The sequence below is a fragment of the Megachile rotundata genome, chromosome 7 (genome assembly GCF_050947335.1).
Source record: "Megachile rotundata isolate GNS110a chromosome 7, iyMegRotu1, whole genome shotgun sequence".
NCBI lineage: Eukaryota > Metazoa > Arthropoda > Insecta > Hymenoptera > Megachilidae > Megachile > Megachile rotundata.
This window is the reverse complement of record NC_134989.1, coordinates 6,121,932-6,140,119: the sequence shown is the minus strand read 5'-3', so window position 1 is coordinate 6,140,119 and position 18,188 is coordinate 6,121,932. Positions and strand designations below refer to the sequence as shown.

The window sequence follows — 18,188 nt, the reverse complement described above, 5'->3', positions numbered from 1 at the left end:
TGTACTATATTGATTAAGTGCACATAACTATGGAATTTTATATAAATTAACCATGTAAAGTTTTGGATAGATAAATTATTTAACTAAAAATTAAACGTAGTAAAGATATAAACGTATAAATGTAATCTGGTTCTGTCTTTTCGTTTGTATTTTATTTATTATGGGTGTGACAGTGCCTAGCCCTTACATGCTCTATGTACTTTCTATAATGACACATCCTGTATGTGGATCTTAAAATAATCGCGTAAAACGTACCATTTGTAGTTACAGTGTATCTGCTTGCAATTGGTAATAAAACTGACTGTTATCTGTTCGTAATAAAAGAAAACTTAAAATTATAAAAATTAACTTCTTTATATGTTAAATTACCTCTTTATTTATTTCGACAAACTTAAAACTTGTAAAATAACAATTAAATAATAATATAGGAATTGTTGACAAATGTGCATATGAATTTAATAAGATAATGTGTGCTGAAGTAATTATTAATAATGTCCGACCATTACAAACCAAATTCGAATATAAATCATGATGTATTGATCACTTGACCCATAACCAATATCGAAGGTTTTATTTATCAAAAATACTGAAATATTTATACACATCCTCTGCAATCTCCATTACATGCAAGCAATTTATTTAATTTCCTATAGTGTTAAACAATGCATGAATCAAAATGAATGTAGGCGATAAACGTACTTACATGCTGTTATGGATCATAACTGATTCATAACTGTTCTCTTGATTAATTGTGCAACCTTTAAACGATAATTTCAATCAGGCCATTTTACGAATATATATTCGAATAAGTGTACGAATAATTATTTAGTTATTCAATATTTTCGCTTTAATTTCATTACTGAAATAGAATTAAGTTTAAATGCGCGCCAGTGCCACATACCTTGAAATTCTACATTCTACAGCATTGCAGCAGTAGCTGAGGAATTTGAAAATGCATGCGCAAAAGAAATCGTCACTTGTTCAAACCCGTTACGTATAGTTTGTGCCGCATTGCACAGTTTAAGCTAGAAACGTCAGCACTTTAAATAGAAGTGTTTTAAGAGAAGTAGGAAAGGCACTGGGTGTTTAAAGTCTACACGCATTTCTTACTTACTGAAGATTATTGTTTATATTTATAATAAAACGTGAAAAATGTCTGACCCTGTTTTAAATCCCGTAAGTACTACTCTTCTTTTTAAATTTTATTTAAATTTATCATTAACCCAAAATAAATCCAGTATTTGCGGTGCAATTTTAATTGTATACTACAAAATTTAGTTTATTGAATGTAATACTTTCGATGTTTTTAATTAATTTTTGTAATAGTAACAAATTAAAAAAATCAAATGTATTTGACAGTTATGAAATTCATGCTGTAATTATATTTCAACTAGCATTTAAAAACAATTACGGTACAGTTATACTATATAATTAAACCTTTGTATTTTAATAGCAAATTCCTTATGTGGGTGCGGTGGAGGGTGGTCTAGTACCTGGTAAAATGGTAAAAGTCCAAGGAAAAGTTCCTGCGGATGCTGTAAGGTTTGCCGTTAACTATCAGTTAGGACCTACGTTAAATCCAAGAGACGATATAGCTATCCATATTTCACCACGTTTCCCAGAGGGATTTATAACTAGAAATCATATTAGTTCAATGGCTTGGGGACCAGAGGAAAATGAAGGCCCAATGTGGATTCAACCTGGACAAGAATTTGAAATATTTATTTTATGTGATCATACATGTTATAAAATTGCTATAAATGGCAGACACTTTACAGAATTTAATCATCGATTACCATACCAAAAAGTTACACATTTGGTTATTGATGGTGATGTAGAAGTAAATTCTATTGCATATGAGAATGTTACTCTTGGTCCTCCGCCTTCTCCTAATGCAATGGTTCCGCCAGATGTGCCTCCTGTTAATGTTGGGCCTCCAGGTAATCAAATACTTAATATTTCATTTTATTTTTAAAAATAACGTAATTATATGACATAATTCACTATAATTGGTATTGCAAGCAATATTAATGAATAGTTTCATTATAAGTATCAAATAATTTATAATAAATGTGAAATAATTGCAGGAGCAGGTGGATTGTATCCAACATTAGGTCCACAAATGCCACCAGGTGGATATGGTCCACCACCTCCAGCTGGTTATGGACCTCCCCCTACTACATTTGGAGGTCCTGGTTATAACCCTCCTCAAAGTTATGGCTATCAGCCTGGATATGAAAAGCCTGAAGAAGCGGATGCATTTAGTGGTTGTTTGGATAAAGTCGGTCTAGCAATAGGAGGATTAGTTGCAGCAGGAGGCATAGCAGCTGCTGCACATGCTATGAATGTACTTAATTTCAATAATTAAGCATATATTATATTACATTCTTACTTTTAAAAATCTATTAGTATTATATTAAATACATTAAATTCATTATAATTTTTAGAAAAAGAAAGATGAAGGTGAAAAGGATCATGAAAAATCAGATGCTTCTAAATTAAATGCAGAAAATGAAGGAAGTGGTTTAGGAAATCTTGGATCTCTTGGGGCAGCTTTAGCAAGTAGTTTAATGACTAATGCATTACAAAGTAATACACACGCACAACAAGGATATCCCCCCCAAGAATCGTCTGGTGGCGTCTTAGGTTCTATTCTTGGAGCATTAGGTATGAAATATATTTATATTATTTATCAAATAAATTTGATTAAAATAGGGAATAAGTTTTTCTTCAATAGACAAAATATTAATATATATGATAAAATAATATAATATTATACTGAGAAATTCATTTCATTAATGTTAATAAAAAAATATTGCAATTTACTCTTTTCTGATCTATATTTATTATTTAGATATAACATGAACTCTTTTGTAACTAAATTGAATAAGGTGGTGGTGGAGATAGTAGAGCACCAGCGCAACCACCGAGTCAACCAACTGATCCCTTAAAGGGAGCCATAGGATCCATTCTTGGTGGTGTTTTGGGAGGTGGTGGAAATCAACAGCCATCCTATCAACCTTCAGGAAATTATGGAAATTATCAACCTTCTGGTGGTTACACTAACCCTCAATCGAATTCCAGTTCAGATCTTTTATCAGGAATAGGCTCAGCGATTGGTTCTTCCCTGCTTAGTTCTGCTTTCGACAGTTTTGGCAAGCATGGCAAAGAGGTAAGCGTAAAGTACTTTAAAATTTATAAATATGCAAATTTCATAAATCGAAATCATAATTATTTATATTTTTGCAGAAGGATAATCGTGCGACGCCTCCGCAGACCTATGTACCAGCTCCTTCGCCATCTGTACCGACTCCTCCACATGATAGCTCTTCCACTCCAGGACAAAAGTTATCTGCAGATGAAATCTCAAAAGGCCTGGGCCTGGATGATTAACGTAAATTAGGATATAAATACATGTTAAAATATATACAATAGCCTTATGCTCTCTAATTAATTTATGCTATAAATTTAACTGATCTAATACAAATATATACATATTTTTGATGCTGTTAAAGACATAAAAGGCAGTTAATTGTATTTTTATTAAAAAATATTTTGTTAAACAGAGTCGGAAAGCTTAACAAAAACAGTTCCAATTGCATACTAAACAATTAATGTATTCAATATGTTCGGTTTAAGGGTATACACTATATATACTACTGTGGTATAATTTTTGAAAATGAGAAAAAATGTTTCATATAAAAGCTAGTTCACTTGATGGTTCTCTTTCATAACAAATGATATTATCTCTGAATACTCTATAGTGTTTAACACGTCAGCTATTTCCGATAAAAACAAGAAAGTATTAGTAAATTGTTACAAGAAGTTATATTCATATGCTTCTAGGAATTTGGGCTGTAACCGAGCCAATAAATATGAATGAATGACACATCGAACTTGGCATTCCTTCCTAAGATTTATACAAATAACAGCATAAATCGTTGTTCAAATATACTCACTATACATATCGTTGAAATGCGTAGCAAAATGGCACTAAAGGAAATATATAATTCCACTTAAAAAATTACATTGATATTAATATATTTGTAAACAATAATTAAAAAAGAAGTTGAGATCTTTTATTATATTTCTCTCAAATAAAGAGAGTGTGTTAATATTTTATATAGTTTGTTAATAACTAAAGAGTTTGTTTATATTTTAATAACTAAAGAAATAATAGTGCGTATACATTTAAACCGAACATATTGTACGTATATATATTACTGATAAAGTGTAAATTATAATGGTTTAAAACTACTATTTAGTAGTTTACTGCTAATTTAGTGGTAGAATAAAGGGTTGCAAGTACATAGTATAACTAATAAAATTTTATTAACGCAAATATTATTACCACATTTTACACAGTATCAGTAATATATGTATGTAATGTTGCTTTTATTGAATGACATGTTTAGTAAACATTACAAATAAAATTTGTAATGTAACGGCTCTAATATATAATTGTAAGCTTTGTACCTGAAGATGTTGGCAGCTTTAAATATAGGGTGTCTCAAGAAGATTGTATAGAAACTGCAATTGTCCAGTCTGTTACTATATTGTAATTTGTAATTTAATTTTCAAGATACAAATGTCTGAATATTTAACACTAGCCTCTCTTGCGCTCCCTTGTATTTTCACAGACCAGACAGCAGCAAAAATTTTTAATTTTTTTATTACATACAACAAATCTGCAGTTGGCTTCTACAATTTCATTGAGACATATGTGTATTAACAAATGGATAAATGCACCAAAATAGAGTATATTTTACTGTTTCTTGTGTTTTTGTATTATACAAGAAATATATATGCATACACACAGAAAGAGTACAAAATTTATTTATTAATCCTTGGTAAACAAACTGGTAAAACAGTAACGTTAACATCACCGCATGAATAACTTTAAACTTGAGACGTATGGGCACAAAAATACTCATTGGGCAACTGATTTGGGGTGCTTATTTGAGGGATTAATTCTACTAGCACTATTACTATTGTTATTACTCTAACTTACTTTATAGAATAATAATCTTACAATATTTTAAACAATTATACTGTGTCACATAGCGTTAACTCTGTATCTGAAAATTAAACTTACCAAAGTCCAATTGTATTCTTTTTATTATGTAATAAAATTTTATGTAAGAAATGTGTAGATAATTTTGTTATCAAAAATGGACTTGGATTAGTCTAACTTTCAGGTGTAGAGGTATTCCTTTACATTTTTACATAATAAGCAGGGGAAGTACTGTGTCACTTTAATTTTTACCCGCTATAGTAATTGCAGAATTATTGCAGCGACAGTGCTGCCAGTTATAATAGAGCGGTAGAAGCTGTCGGTGTTCAGAATATGAGTACCACTGCTATTTCGTACATTTCACCCATTTCTAAATTGAAAACAGAATTGAACCGTTTTCTTTGATACTTTTCCTAGGAAAAACTACTCGATCACTATACAGAGCTAAGAGAAGAATACAGTTTGCAGTTACGAGTGCAAGCAGATACATGTACAAAAAACGCCTAAGGATCCAAATATGTGTTGAACAGTGTAATCAAAGATATATGTATACAACCATTTTTTATTACTAAATAAAACTTATTTTGAAACCGTATATATTTGTGAAAACTACCTGTTAAATAAATGTATATAAATTTGATCTAAAATATATCGTGTTTGGCCTTATTTTAATTAGAAAAATCTAACAAACGGTTTAATTAGGATAGGTAAAAGTTTAATTAGGATAGAATAAAAAATAGAACAGTTTTATCATTCAATTCGTATTGTTTCGACAGACATTACGTATTTGACGGACCATCAAGTTTCACCAAAAAGAATCTATCCTTCACCTTCATATGGTGATGACGGTTATCGAATACAAAATAGATATTGATTATTTCGAACAGATATACAGTTTTTAATTATTCAAAAATTTTTCAACTACCAAGTTTCAATATTACAAGATCTAAAATCCCAAAATTTTAATGTAAAAGTCTTAAAATTCAAAAATTCCAAAATGTCATTTCGAAAAACAAAATTTTATGTTACAGTTCGTTTTTTGAATGAGATATTTTTGAAGATCCAAAAATGTTTTAAGTAATTGGGCTTTATACAAAATTTAATACACCCAAAATAGTATAAGTCTACCTGCTATACCTTTTGTGGATCCTACAGTAGAATAGTATAATTTTAAAAAAGGATCAAGATTGCAACCAATAGATAGCTCCGTCAAATTTTACTATTTCTAGCCACTGCAGTTTCCATTTGAACTTGTACGTAGAGTTCAATGAATCTCGTACGCTGACCCAAGTGAAGAACACAAACCGGTTGATTAGCACAGCAGGTAGTACAGTTCTAGGAAAATTCACGATATATGTATGTTTTCTTTTTACTGTGTACAAATAAGAGTTTTCAAGCAGCGACATTAAATGAAGACAAAACAACGTAGCAAGTAGCGGTATATGTACAACCCTGTTCATTGTAGGCTTCTTTTGAATGAGGACAATTGTAGGGAGCGAAACAACCCACTTTTTGTTTTCAATTTTGAAAAATTTATTATGTAAACTAAAGTTTCAAATTTCTTAATTTTCTGTGTTCACAAACTATAGATTTCTGTAATTTCCAAATATCCAAATCTTTAAATCCAAATCTTTAAATCCTTAGGTTTCCAATTTTCAAATTATGCAAGTTAAAAATCTCTAAATTTTCAAGTTCCTAAATTTCCAAATTCTCAAACTCTGAAATTTCTAAATTCTCTAATTTCCAAATTCCCAAAATTCCAAATTTCAAATTTTACAAATTCCCTAGCCGCCAGAATCTCAAATTATAATTTCACAAATTCCCAAATTTTCAAATTCTCAAATTCCCAAATTCCTAAATTCCTAAATTCCCAAAATTCCAAATTTCCAATTTTACAAATTCCCTAGCCTCCAGATTCTCAAATTACAATTTCACAAATTCCTAAATTTCTAAATTTCCCAACTCCTGAATTCCTAAATTTAAAAAATTCCAAATTTCTAATTTCACAAATTCCCAAACCCCAAATTCTCAAATTTCTAAATTTCCAATTTTACAAATTCTCTAGCCCCCAGATTCTCAAATTATGATTTCACAAATTCACAAATTACCAAATTCCTCAATCCTTAAATTTCCCATTTTACAAATTTTCCAAACCTCCAAATTCTCAAATTCCTAAATTCCCAAAATTCCAAATATCTAATTTTATAAATCCCCAAATCCCAGAGTCTCAAATGCTCAATTTTACAAATTCCAAAATTCCCAGATCTTCAAATTTCCAAATTCTCCAACATTCAAAATTCCAAATTCCTAAATTTACATATTTCAAAACCTTCAAATTCCTACACTTCTAAACTCTTTAATTTCCAAATTTCTAAATCCTCAATTCACCAAATTCTCATATCTCTAATCATTTAAGTTTTCAAATCCTCAACCACCGAAATTCAACTTTTTCATATCTTCAACTATTAAAATTCCCAATATATCCAAGTTGCTAAATTCACAAACTTCCAAATTTTCAGTATTCCAAATTTCCAAACTTCTCTAATGCTGAAATTCCAATAATTCAACATTTCTGAACTTCCAAATATTGACACTTATAAATCTGAACATTCACCAACTTACCAAGTAGAGGTTTCTCTATACCTCACATTAACCCTTTGCACTCTTATGTCGAATGTGTCTCAACATCACATTTCTCTTGGATCTCATGAATAATTCAGATAAATAGATTGGTTGAACATGTATATTATCATTTATTTACTACTTGTAATAAAAAAATTATAGTTGTTACATACTCCGCCCTGGTGCAACACATTTTATTGGGAACCCTTTCTATTTCGTAAATTAAGGAATCGGTAGGTGAAAGAAATTGGGGAGAGCAAAGAGTTAATTATTTTCCCTAGGGAACCCTGCAATGCTCGTTGCTGTACCAGTTCCGTATGTATCGGTATCTGCTCGTACCAACTTACCTCTGATTCGTCGGAAACCAACGAATCAGACTGCGTTTGTTACGAACGTGGTTACGCGACCACCCCAGTCCAGTCAGTCAGTTACGGAAAGCCGTACGAGCTTGACATACTTCTTGCAATAAAATACTTCATAACTTACAAGCGGTCACGAATATTTTCACAGTTTGCAATGTCATCCCCTGACGTAAAAAATGTAAGCATGGCAGACCGTCTGGATATTCTAGATTTACTAGACAGAGGTGTAAGCAGCAACGATGTCGCCAACAAGTATGGACTCAGTGTTAGGACAATAAGAAGATACTGGCAAAATTCGAGCTCCATTCGTGAATTCGGAGCGGATCCGCGACACCTCGGTATGAAAAGAAAGCGGTTACCCGTATACACCGAATTGGAGACCAAGTTGTACAATTGGTTTGTCCAAAGGAAATTATCAGGCGATCGTTTGACGGACACTCTTATACTAAAAAAAGCGAAAGAGATAGCCGCGGAGTGCGAGAGCGCCTCCAATTTCAAAGGCAGCCGAAGCTGGCTTTGGAATTCGAAGAAGAAATACAACTTGCGTCTCGCTGACATCGAGGGAGAGACCGACTCCGACGAACCGGCTGCGGACAGTTTTGTCCATAAAATTTCACGATTGTTAATAGAAGAAAGCGTCATTCACGAGAATTTATATAACATGGACGAATCCAGTCTGTTGTGGAAATTTCTCCCACGAAGAGTTTTAACCAAAACTGATGAAAAGACACAGAATACGAAAAAGGACAGAGTAACCGTAGGATTTTGCGCGAACGCCACTGGCACGCATAAGCTGCCGATACTGTTTGTACATAAATTCGCAATGCCCCGGGCATTGAAGCAGTATAGTCATACGTTGCCCGTGACGTACAAAAATCTGCCCAATGCTGGGATAAACGAGGACATATTTCGAGAATGGTACAGCAACGATTTTAAGAAAGCTGTGTGGCAGAGACAGTCGCTACAACGTCGCACGGGCAAAGTAATACTGATCGTCGACAATGTTAAGGGTCACAAGCTCAGAAAAGATGAGCTTGATGATGGCTATTTTAAATTAATTTGTTTACCTCCCCATACGTCTACGTTAATACAACCGATGGAGCAGGGAGTCATTGCCGAATGTAAAACCTTGTTTCGACATAAGTTACTTAACCGGGTACGTTTAACGATCTGTCACATACCGAATGTGACGTAAAGGGTGGAAATATTTGAATACACTGTATATGACAGCGAGGGCATTTTAGGATTCCACTGTGGTAAATGGTGACGTAATGGGAAGGGGCACAATTGTAGTCTACTCTAAGGGTGGTGATGTAACGAAAAATAACATTACATGAAATTTTCAAAATTCATTTAAAAATTGTTCTCAAATTTCCTGATTTCAAATTTCTCGAATTAAATAATGATAAGACTTTCTACATCGCCATTTTCCCTAGGGAATTTACCATACTGTGCTCGAGTACATAAATCAATCATTTACCAAAATGATAAACTCCACAGAATAAAAAGTAAAAACAATATGTAAGCTGTATAGAAAAATATGGATTACTTAAATAATTCGGAGAAGTTAGGTTTTTGAAAAAATGTTAAATTCGTATTAGAGATCATTTGATGGCGACCCAATTATTGGTATACGGGTCAATTCACAATCCATGTAACGTTACAATTAAAATATTCTCTAAACTAGCTGTTATAATAACACATACATGGTTCCACTTAAAAGAATCAAGTTGAGGTTGAGAGTTCCGAAGTGCCACTTTGAAAAATAGAATTTTATTGTAAGGTTTACGTCTTGATATCAAAATTTTTCAAGTGTTGAAACACCCAAAGCGATTCGATCCTGGTTAATAGTTCGAAGTGTTTTCTATTTATTTTGGTTCTCATAAATGTGCGTTTCCCACAGGCACTCGAATGTAATGGCGGCATCACAAACTTTTACGCAAATTATGACATTAAAGATTGCATTGATCTGATCAGTGAAGCATGGAATGAGATCTCTTCAAAAAGTATTTTTGATTCTTGGATGAAAGTGCTCGATCGAACGCTTTCAAATGACACTGTAATGGCTGGAGATCATACATACGATGATCAGACAACGACAGAGCAACTTATACCCAGTAACATTGTTAAGACAGAGATATTCGTTCACGATGAACCGATCGCACAGTTTTGTGATAACTCTATTGAGTGTCATAAGGAACAAATTGTAAGGCAACGTGCGTGCAGCAATGTGAACGCAGAGAGCTGCGCGCGCAGCGACCGAATCACGGAACAACATTCATCCAACATTGTTGAGACAAAAAACTGTGTGGACGATGGACAAACGGATCAACTTTTATCTGATAAAATTGTTAAGGCAGAGAATTGCGTTAATGATGAACAAACCACTGGACAAATTTCATCCAATAATGTTAAGTCAGAGAATCACATTTTCAGCGAACATATTTCATCCACTAACGTTAAGATAGAGACTTGTATTAACGATGAACAAAACTCGGGACAAATCTCGTCCAGTAATGTTGTTAAAACAGAGACTTATATTAACAATGAAGAAATCACAGGACAACTTCTGTCCAATAACATTGTTAAAATGAACACTTGTATTAATAGTAAACACACCACGGAACAAATCACAGATCTTCCGTTCAACGTTAAAACAGAAAATTGCTCGAACGACGAACAAATCGCGGGACGTTTGGGCAGGATATCCGGCAAGGAAGTGATGGAATGGATGTCCGTGTGTCAAGAAGAGGAAATATCGAGTGAGAATAAAGAATATGATGTATCACCTCTTTCTCCAGTAAAAAATGAAGAACTTGATCAGTTACTACAATCATTAGAAAAATTGAAGAGAATCGAACCAAAAATGAAGGAATCTGCGGAAGCAATAATTAATTACTATAATAAAAAGAGGAAACAAACGTGATTTATACTTCTGTCATCATTATTGTCATCGGGCGTTCATCATCGTCGTTATTGTTATACATTAAAATATTAATAAATATAAAATGTTAAATATTAATTAGACGTGTAATATTTATTTTATACTTCTTATATTAATTATAATACTTCTTACAACACAATAACATTTGGTGACTTTTATTGGAACAAACATGTTTGTGACCGTTAAAAAAGATCTACAGGTAAGAATTATACATTACATTGAATTTAAAAATATATATGATAAAAAAATGAACTGAATACGGTAAACAAATTCAGGGATAAAAGAGATGGAAATTTCCATCGTCGAGTTCCTACATCAGTGATCCTCAACCTTTTTATAAATATGCACCGCCAAAATTAAAATTTTAATAAAAACTTCCATACACAAAGGAAAGTACATATGTTATACAAAACAATTTTAAAAAGATTATATACTTAATTATATTACTGCCATAAATTTCATTTCGCTTCGAACGATTTGTAAATATATCATAATGGCGGGGCTAGTTGCTTATGCAGCTTAAACGAGTCTTTATAGTAAAGTCTCGTTAATTGACCAAGGTAGTGCCTACGATAATACATTATCGTTATTTCCAGTTTTTGGAATCGATTTCCAGAAATATACCGGCGGCGTAATACATCTAAAAAATGAATAAATGATGCAGCTGCAGCTATATACACTGAGCATGATGGGATTCTATAAACAAAATGGCGACGCAGGAAAAAGAAACCCCACCATTCGTTAATTTTTAGGTGAAAAATTTTCAAGTTTACGAAGTTTGAATTTTTGAAATTTGGAGATTTCCACATTTAGAATTTGTTAAATTTGGAAATTTGAAAATTTTAGGACTTGGAAATGTATGAATTTAAATATTTACAAATTTTATAATTTACAAATTTGAAAATTTTAAATATTTTGAAATGTATTCTCAAATCTGCCAGCACTAAACTACGAAATTTCTAAATTTCTAAAAATTCTATTGTAATCTTGAAAAAATGAGAGGTAACAATATATATTTGAGCTTCCCGCCACACTTCGAAGCACCTGAAATCGCTCCGACTCGAATTACTTGCTATCTACGTTTGACTAAAGATTTGCAAAACCATTATAAATTCAGAAACAAAATTAAAAAAAGTCTTACAGAAGAATGTCCACGTATTACGGTTAATTAATTTATAAAAACAATCGTTGATAACATATCAATACATGTTATGCAATAAAAGAGATATCCCATAAAATGTTAATTTTTAATTAACAATTATTAGTTTGTGTTCATATATAAGTTTCATTTATATAGTGTCCAAATATTTGTATGACCGATTGTAGGCATCTTATTGTATCATAATAATGTTTTGAAAATATTTATAAATATATACATATAATATACATATGTATATTACACGGTGTAGGCATTTTTCATATTGGTCTCTATATCGGTGAATGTTTGCAAAGATGAAATAATAGTTTGTAAAAAAAAAGCAAAATTAATATCTTATTTTATATATTTTTGAACAAACGCTATGAAAAACTACTTGTGTAATTAAATTTGTATAATAAAACACTTATCAAAATTGAAATACGCGTAGACTAATTATTGTTATCGGATAATAAAATAATGCAAAAATTGATATACTTTTTCTTTTATTTGTTATAAATTAATAAAGACGTATAAATGCAGGATTAAATAATGCAATATCCTTAATTTGTTTTCAAAGTTAAACATATAAGAAAAAAATGTATATTAATTTATTGTTTTATTTTTCATCACACTTACAAACCACGTCAACGATATACATTAGCTAAGTCGATTATTAAAGCTAATGCATTATTAATTTATCTATAATTCTCGACGGTATTATAATTTCGATTATATACGATTTAATGACCATTTTCGAACATGTTTATATTTGTAATAAGAAATTGAATCCTAAATAATTACGGTATGAGTTGTTAATAATTTTACATATTTGAGTATGCTGAATTTGAGACTTTTTGTACCAATTGTAAAATATGTTGTAAAGACAATTTTAAATACGGTGGAAAAGAAGATTTATTTTACTGCAACAGTCTTGTACTGTAAGAGATTCTAATATTGTATGGGACTCTTATAAAGATAACATAAAAATGATAAAATTTAAAAGAAGATAGAAAAAGATTAACCATATTTAATATGTGAACAAACTTAGTTATTATAAAAATATATTTCAAGGAATCACAGATTCATTATGTACAAAAGGAAAAAGATTAAAGAGCTGAAGGTAACACGAGTTTAATCGGAAGAATCAGTTGTAGTTGAAATGGTTTGCGATAAAGGCTTAGATCGATTACAATAGCTCCTTCTTGCTACATCCACCTTTTTTCTAAAGTATTCTAAATTTTTTAATTTTTGCTCGTGATCTGAGCTTTCAGCATCGTTTTGATCTTTCTGTGTTTGTTCATGTTTCTCGGTTGTAGAAACTCCTGATGTAATACCACTGTCAGGAGTCGAAGGAACTTTGCACGATTTATTCACAGGTGTCGATGGGCCATCTTCTTGAACTTTCGTCGTACTAACGCCGTTCAAATAACTTTTCCAGTCTGGTTTCTTTTTCTTTGTATCATAATCAAATTTCTGGCGTTTGCTTTTATTTTTGGTAGTATCATTTTTTGCGTTATTTTTACATTTTTTGTGTTTTCTTCTGTGTATCTTTGTGGAAGTATCAGAATCAATTTTTGCATATTTTCGCTTACCAGAACTATCATTATCTTCTGAACTGCTACTGCTATAATTTGAATGTTTTGCATCACTTTCAATAGCATTCACAACATATTGGGATCGTCTAGAAACTACACCAGAACTGGTACTAGGCTGAGTCGTATCAACTAGTTGTTCATCACTATCTGAATCACTATTAATTTGTAACACTGCACATTTTCTTCTAGCTCTACTTCTTCTATCAGAAACTTTACCGTGTTTTCTTTTTACACCTTTTAATTTTGATTTTAATTTAGATTTACACTTAACTTGTGCATTGTCCCCGTCACTAGCTGAACCTGACACTGACGGTTCGGATATGGCAGCAGAAGCATTATTTGCTGGTGTTTCGCAATCCGCAGCTGCAAGTCTCATAAGTTTCTCTCGCCGGTATGCTATAAGTCGTGTTATACGATTTGGAGGCTGCAAAGGTCTTTCAGGAGCTACTCCTCCAGAAGATCCAGGTGGTGTTATTGCCAAAATACGTAACCATTGTCTATCCAATTCACCATCAGACGAAATAGATTCTATAAGAAAAATGTATATATTATATAAATATATAAATATGATTTTTAGTTTAATATAGTAAAGTATAGTATAAAAAGAACATACCATCAGAATCACTAACGATAAAAACACGTTCTGCTGAAAGATTGCTTTCAGAATCACTGGGTGTTCTTGGTACTGTTGACATGTCTTCTGAACTCCAGCCTTCCACTTCACGTTGTACCAAAGAATCAAAGAATGCCATCATTCTTGAATCTTCTCTAGTTGATTGGTGGCTATAATCGTGTGTCATGAACTGACCACTACTCAACACTAATCCAATGTATTCATTATGTGTAAATACTCTACGTTGTCTCTCCTGTTTACCATCTTCCCTCTAAAAACATAAACATATAAAGAACAATATATATAATTAGAAAAATAGAATACAATTAAGTTGTAATAATGTATACTACCTTTAATCCACCCAAACAGTTACTTCCAAGAGGAAATGGACTCCAAATCTTGATCAGCTTTTCAACTCCAGATGAAGCAATAATACAACTAGCTTGATTGTATCGTACTTGATTAACGATAGATCTATGTCCACGTAGTACCATATGTGCAGAATTTACCCATTTTACATCTTCGGAGGGAATTTTCCACATATATAAATTAAAGTCATCAGAACCTAAATACAGTTAATTACTTAGTTATCACATATACAAATTCTGTTATTATATTGAAAAAAAATTATAATCATTATAGTATACCAGAAAGAACATATTCATCATTATCTCCTGCAAAACAACATGATTTCATTGTACAGCTGTTATAATATCCAGGATGATCAAATTGACACAAATGAGTTGAAGAATCAACAGCATAAAGTATGGGAGGCAATCTTCTTCTCAAAGCTAATAATCTATTCCCAGCTGCATTAAATGTAACATTCATACAACTCTGGGCTGAGCTTTCATTTCCATAACGTAGTACTGGTCTAAACATAAAAAAAAGACAATTAACTTGTTCCATTTTAAAATTTTCATGAAATAATGGTATTTCTTACTCCAAAGGTTTTCGTATATCCCATAAGCTAACACCTTCTTTGGCATTGGCAGTAGCAAGCATTCTAGGTTCAATGGGATTAAACATTACAGAATGAAAAGCAGTTTTATACTGTGCTAAACAAAAGGTTTCCATAGCACTAGATCCCCGTATATCAAAAATTAGAACTCTTCCATCATCACAAGCACTTGCAAATACATTATCATTATGTGGATGAACTGACAGTCCGTAGACTGGTTTTTCATGCAAAAAGAAATTTACAACATCACCCCTATAATGGAAGAAAAACAACAGTTCAAATTGTACGTAATTATTTGTAAATTGCTTAAATTAACAGTATCCATACGTTCGTAAATCATGAACAATAACTTGATCATCATTTCCAGCAGAAAATATTTTTGTTTTACTACTGTCATAACCAAGACAAAAAATGTTACTAATGTGCTGCGCTTTCATTACAACAGGTTTACCCACATTTTGTATCGTTTGCTCTACTTTCCATAATAAAACCCGTCTATCATCACCACCTGTCAAATGATTAATATAACAATTTCATGATTTGTATTATGTCTCTCTTTGAGCAATCATTCCAAAATATATCTTGTAAGCAAGAAACTTTAGTTTTGAACAAAATGTCATGAATATTTATAAAATATAATTATAAAAGTGATATTTTTATAAGGATATAAAATTATTCGTGACATTATACGGTCTTAATTTTCCGTCAAATTTAAATGTTCAAAATCGACGGGCATATCACCGTATAAAATAAAATAAGTGAAATACGTTATTGGTTACCGGAAACAAGAAGATCTCCCTGATTCGAAAATTCGATAGCATTAACGCATCCATAATGGGACAGTAGATCCTTTCTGAACAGATTTTCAGAATTTTTGAACCTAGCGTTAACGAGGCGTTTACAGTAATCGACTTTGTCATTAATTTGTCTTGCGATTAGATACGAAAGTGGATTACAATCAGAAAGTTGGGCCATTTTTTTTTACAAATACTGATATGTATATAAAAACGGATAAAACCGTCGTCTTCACCCTTCGTCTCTTTTTTCCATGTATCCAATTACACCTGTATTTTCTTCTTTGTTTAAATTCTTCGTTAAACTTGTAAATCTGGAGGCTAACTCAGTTGTCAGTACAAGCGGACAAATCTATAGAACAGGGACAATTTATAGCCGTAATAAAATTCACGGAATTATTATAGGTTACTACTATTAAAAGTTTTGCCGTGGTCAATCTTATATTTATTATGTGACAGACGTGTCGCGAGTATACGCCTCATAAACTCACGCAAACATAGTCGACACAAGGCGAGTATCACATATGTAGTATGTAGTAATTCTCTTGAGGATCACTGTAGTATGTGGTGTCTAGCGCCATCCTTGTCCTGCTCCTTGCGTTGCAGTATAACAAATTCGGCGCGAAATAAATTAAAATATGAATTTCACATTTACTTATTTCTTAGCTACATTTTAATAAGAGATATCGCGATAAATCTTTTCCTATCATGTTTCATAATTCATAATATTATTCGAATTTTAATCAATACTGTTAGTTACTAATTATTAACTATTTTTTATGTAAAAAAAAAAACAGTATAAGGGAAATAGTCATTATGATAGAAAAAAAGTAAATTTTAATGCCAAATTCAGTTTCTATAATATATAAGAGGTAATTAACTATAAAAAGAAATTTTATTAAATTTCTTGATTCTCAACGTCGTTTGAAAATTTAACCTAACTTAACGTAAATAAATTTGAAGGCATGTGGACATATAGTTATAGTTGCAGGGCCGAATTAAAACCTCCAAAGGCCCCAAACATTTACAAGATTTTAGTACCTATGTGTTTACATATATTTAATTAGGAATATAAACTATATGACAAGATTTTGATTTCCGAATTTTGAAGATTTTTAATTCTCATATTTTAATAGTAATACCTACAGTGTAGCATTCAGAAAAAATTTGATAAATGAACATACCACACAGAAGTTTAAAAAATTCCCAAAATAACGAATCGTGTTCGAATTTATGTAGATTCTGGGACATTCGATTTGAAATACATATCTATGTTTAGAGTATAATGAGATATTTAATAATATCACTGTCCAGTACCTATGTTATATACGTGAAGAGATATACGGGGTCAAATGTATTATAAGGTGTGTATTATTTTAATTTAGGCTACTATCTTGCAAATAAAATATTGCGTTCATATATTGGCTGAGTGAAATGGCGAAGGAAAGAAGTCAATAAAAGCGAATTACGATATCTGCAATAATAGGACTTACATAGCAGATACGATTATCTAGTGTTCTGCTTGAGTCATACAACGAACACTAATGAATTATATGTATATCAACGTGTAATATTCATTGAGACATGTTAAGGAAATACATATAAAGATTAGCGTTAAAGACGCATTAGATGTGCGAGGTGAAAAGTTGAAAATTGCCTCAACAATGGGGTTGTCAAACATAATAAAAATGCTCTTCGTTCAATGAATGTATGCTTTGATATCCTGCATGATTTAGGTATCATATTACTTTTATAACATAAATATAGTACTTGCATTTATATAGATACAACAATACATTTTTATCCAGCTCTTTCCTTCACCATTTATTTTTAACCAATATGTAGTAATACTTTTTACTTTTTTGTTTTTATTCACCATTAATTTGCGAGACAGGTTGATTAAAATAGTCTGTACCCTGCAATATATTTGACCCCTTGTATCTCTTCACGCATATAACGTAACAAGGTACTGGAGGGTGTGATATTATTAAATGACTCATTGTACTTTAAGCATAAATATGTATTTCGAACTTGTTTACGAATGGGCCAAAATCCGTATTAGATTATGATATCATTCTTTGAAAAATTCTATTATGATATGGTTCTTTGAAAGCTTGTAAATCTGAAAATTTACAAATCAAAAAG

General features: G+C 31.6%; 2 protein-coding genes across 4 annotated transcripts; one reads left to right on the top strand and one right to left on the bottom strand.

Moving 5' to 3' along the window:
- The first annotated feature begins 1,011 nt into the window (after positions 1–1,011).
- LOC100879836 (uncharacterized) lies at positions 1,012–5,609 on the top strand. Of its 3 annotated transcripts, none has more exons than XM_012284016.2 (7): positions 1,012–1,176; positions 1,454–1,940; positions 2,088–2,347; positions 2,448–2,667; positions 2,892–3,172; positions 3,250–3,394; positions 5,432–5,609. In XM_012284016.2, exons 1-6 carry the CDS (start codon positions 1,153–1,155, stop codon positions 3,391–3,393), a joined length of 1,416 nt encoding a protein of 471 aa, XP_012139406.1. In that variant the 5' UTR covers positions 1,012–1,152; the 3' UTR covers position 3,394; positions 5,432–5,609. The 3 variants fall into 3 exon arrangements, with proteins under 3 accessions (XP_012139406.1, XP_012139398.1, XP_012139391.1); XM_012284008.2 differs by having other exon boundaries at positions 5,276–5,609; XM_012284001.2 differs by having other exon boundaries at positions 3,250–5,609.
- A 7,497-nt stretch (positions 5,610–13,106) lies between these two features.
- On the bottom strand, positions 13,107–16,640 carry LOC100879947 (DDB1- and CUL4-associated factor 5). The gene is made up of 8 exons (XM_012284039.2): positions 16,535–16,640; positions 16,029–16,395; positions 15,577–15,757; positions 15,232–15,501; positions 14,936–15,162; positions 14,639–14,853; positions 14,289–14,559; positions 13,107–14,203 (listed from the first exon to the last, which is right to left on the bottom strand). Exons 2-8 carry the CDS (start codon positions 16,222–16,224, stop codon positions 13,212–13,214), a joined length of 2,352 nt encoding a protein of 783 aa, XP_012139429.1. The 5' UTR covers positions 16,225–16,395; positions 16,535–16,640; the 3' UTR covers positions 13,107–13,211.
- Between the last annotated feature and the right edge of the window lie 1,548 nt (positions 16,641–18,188).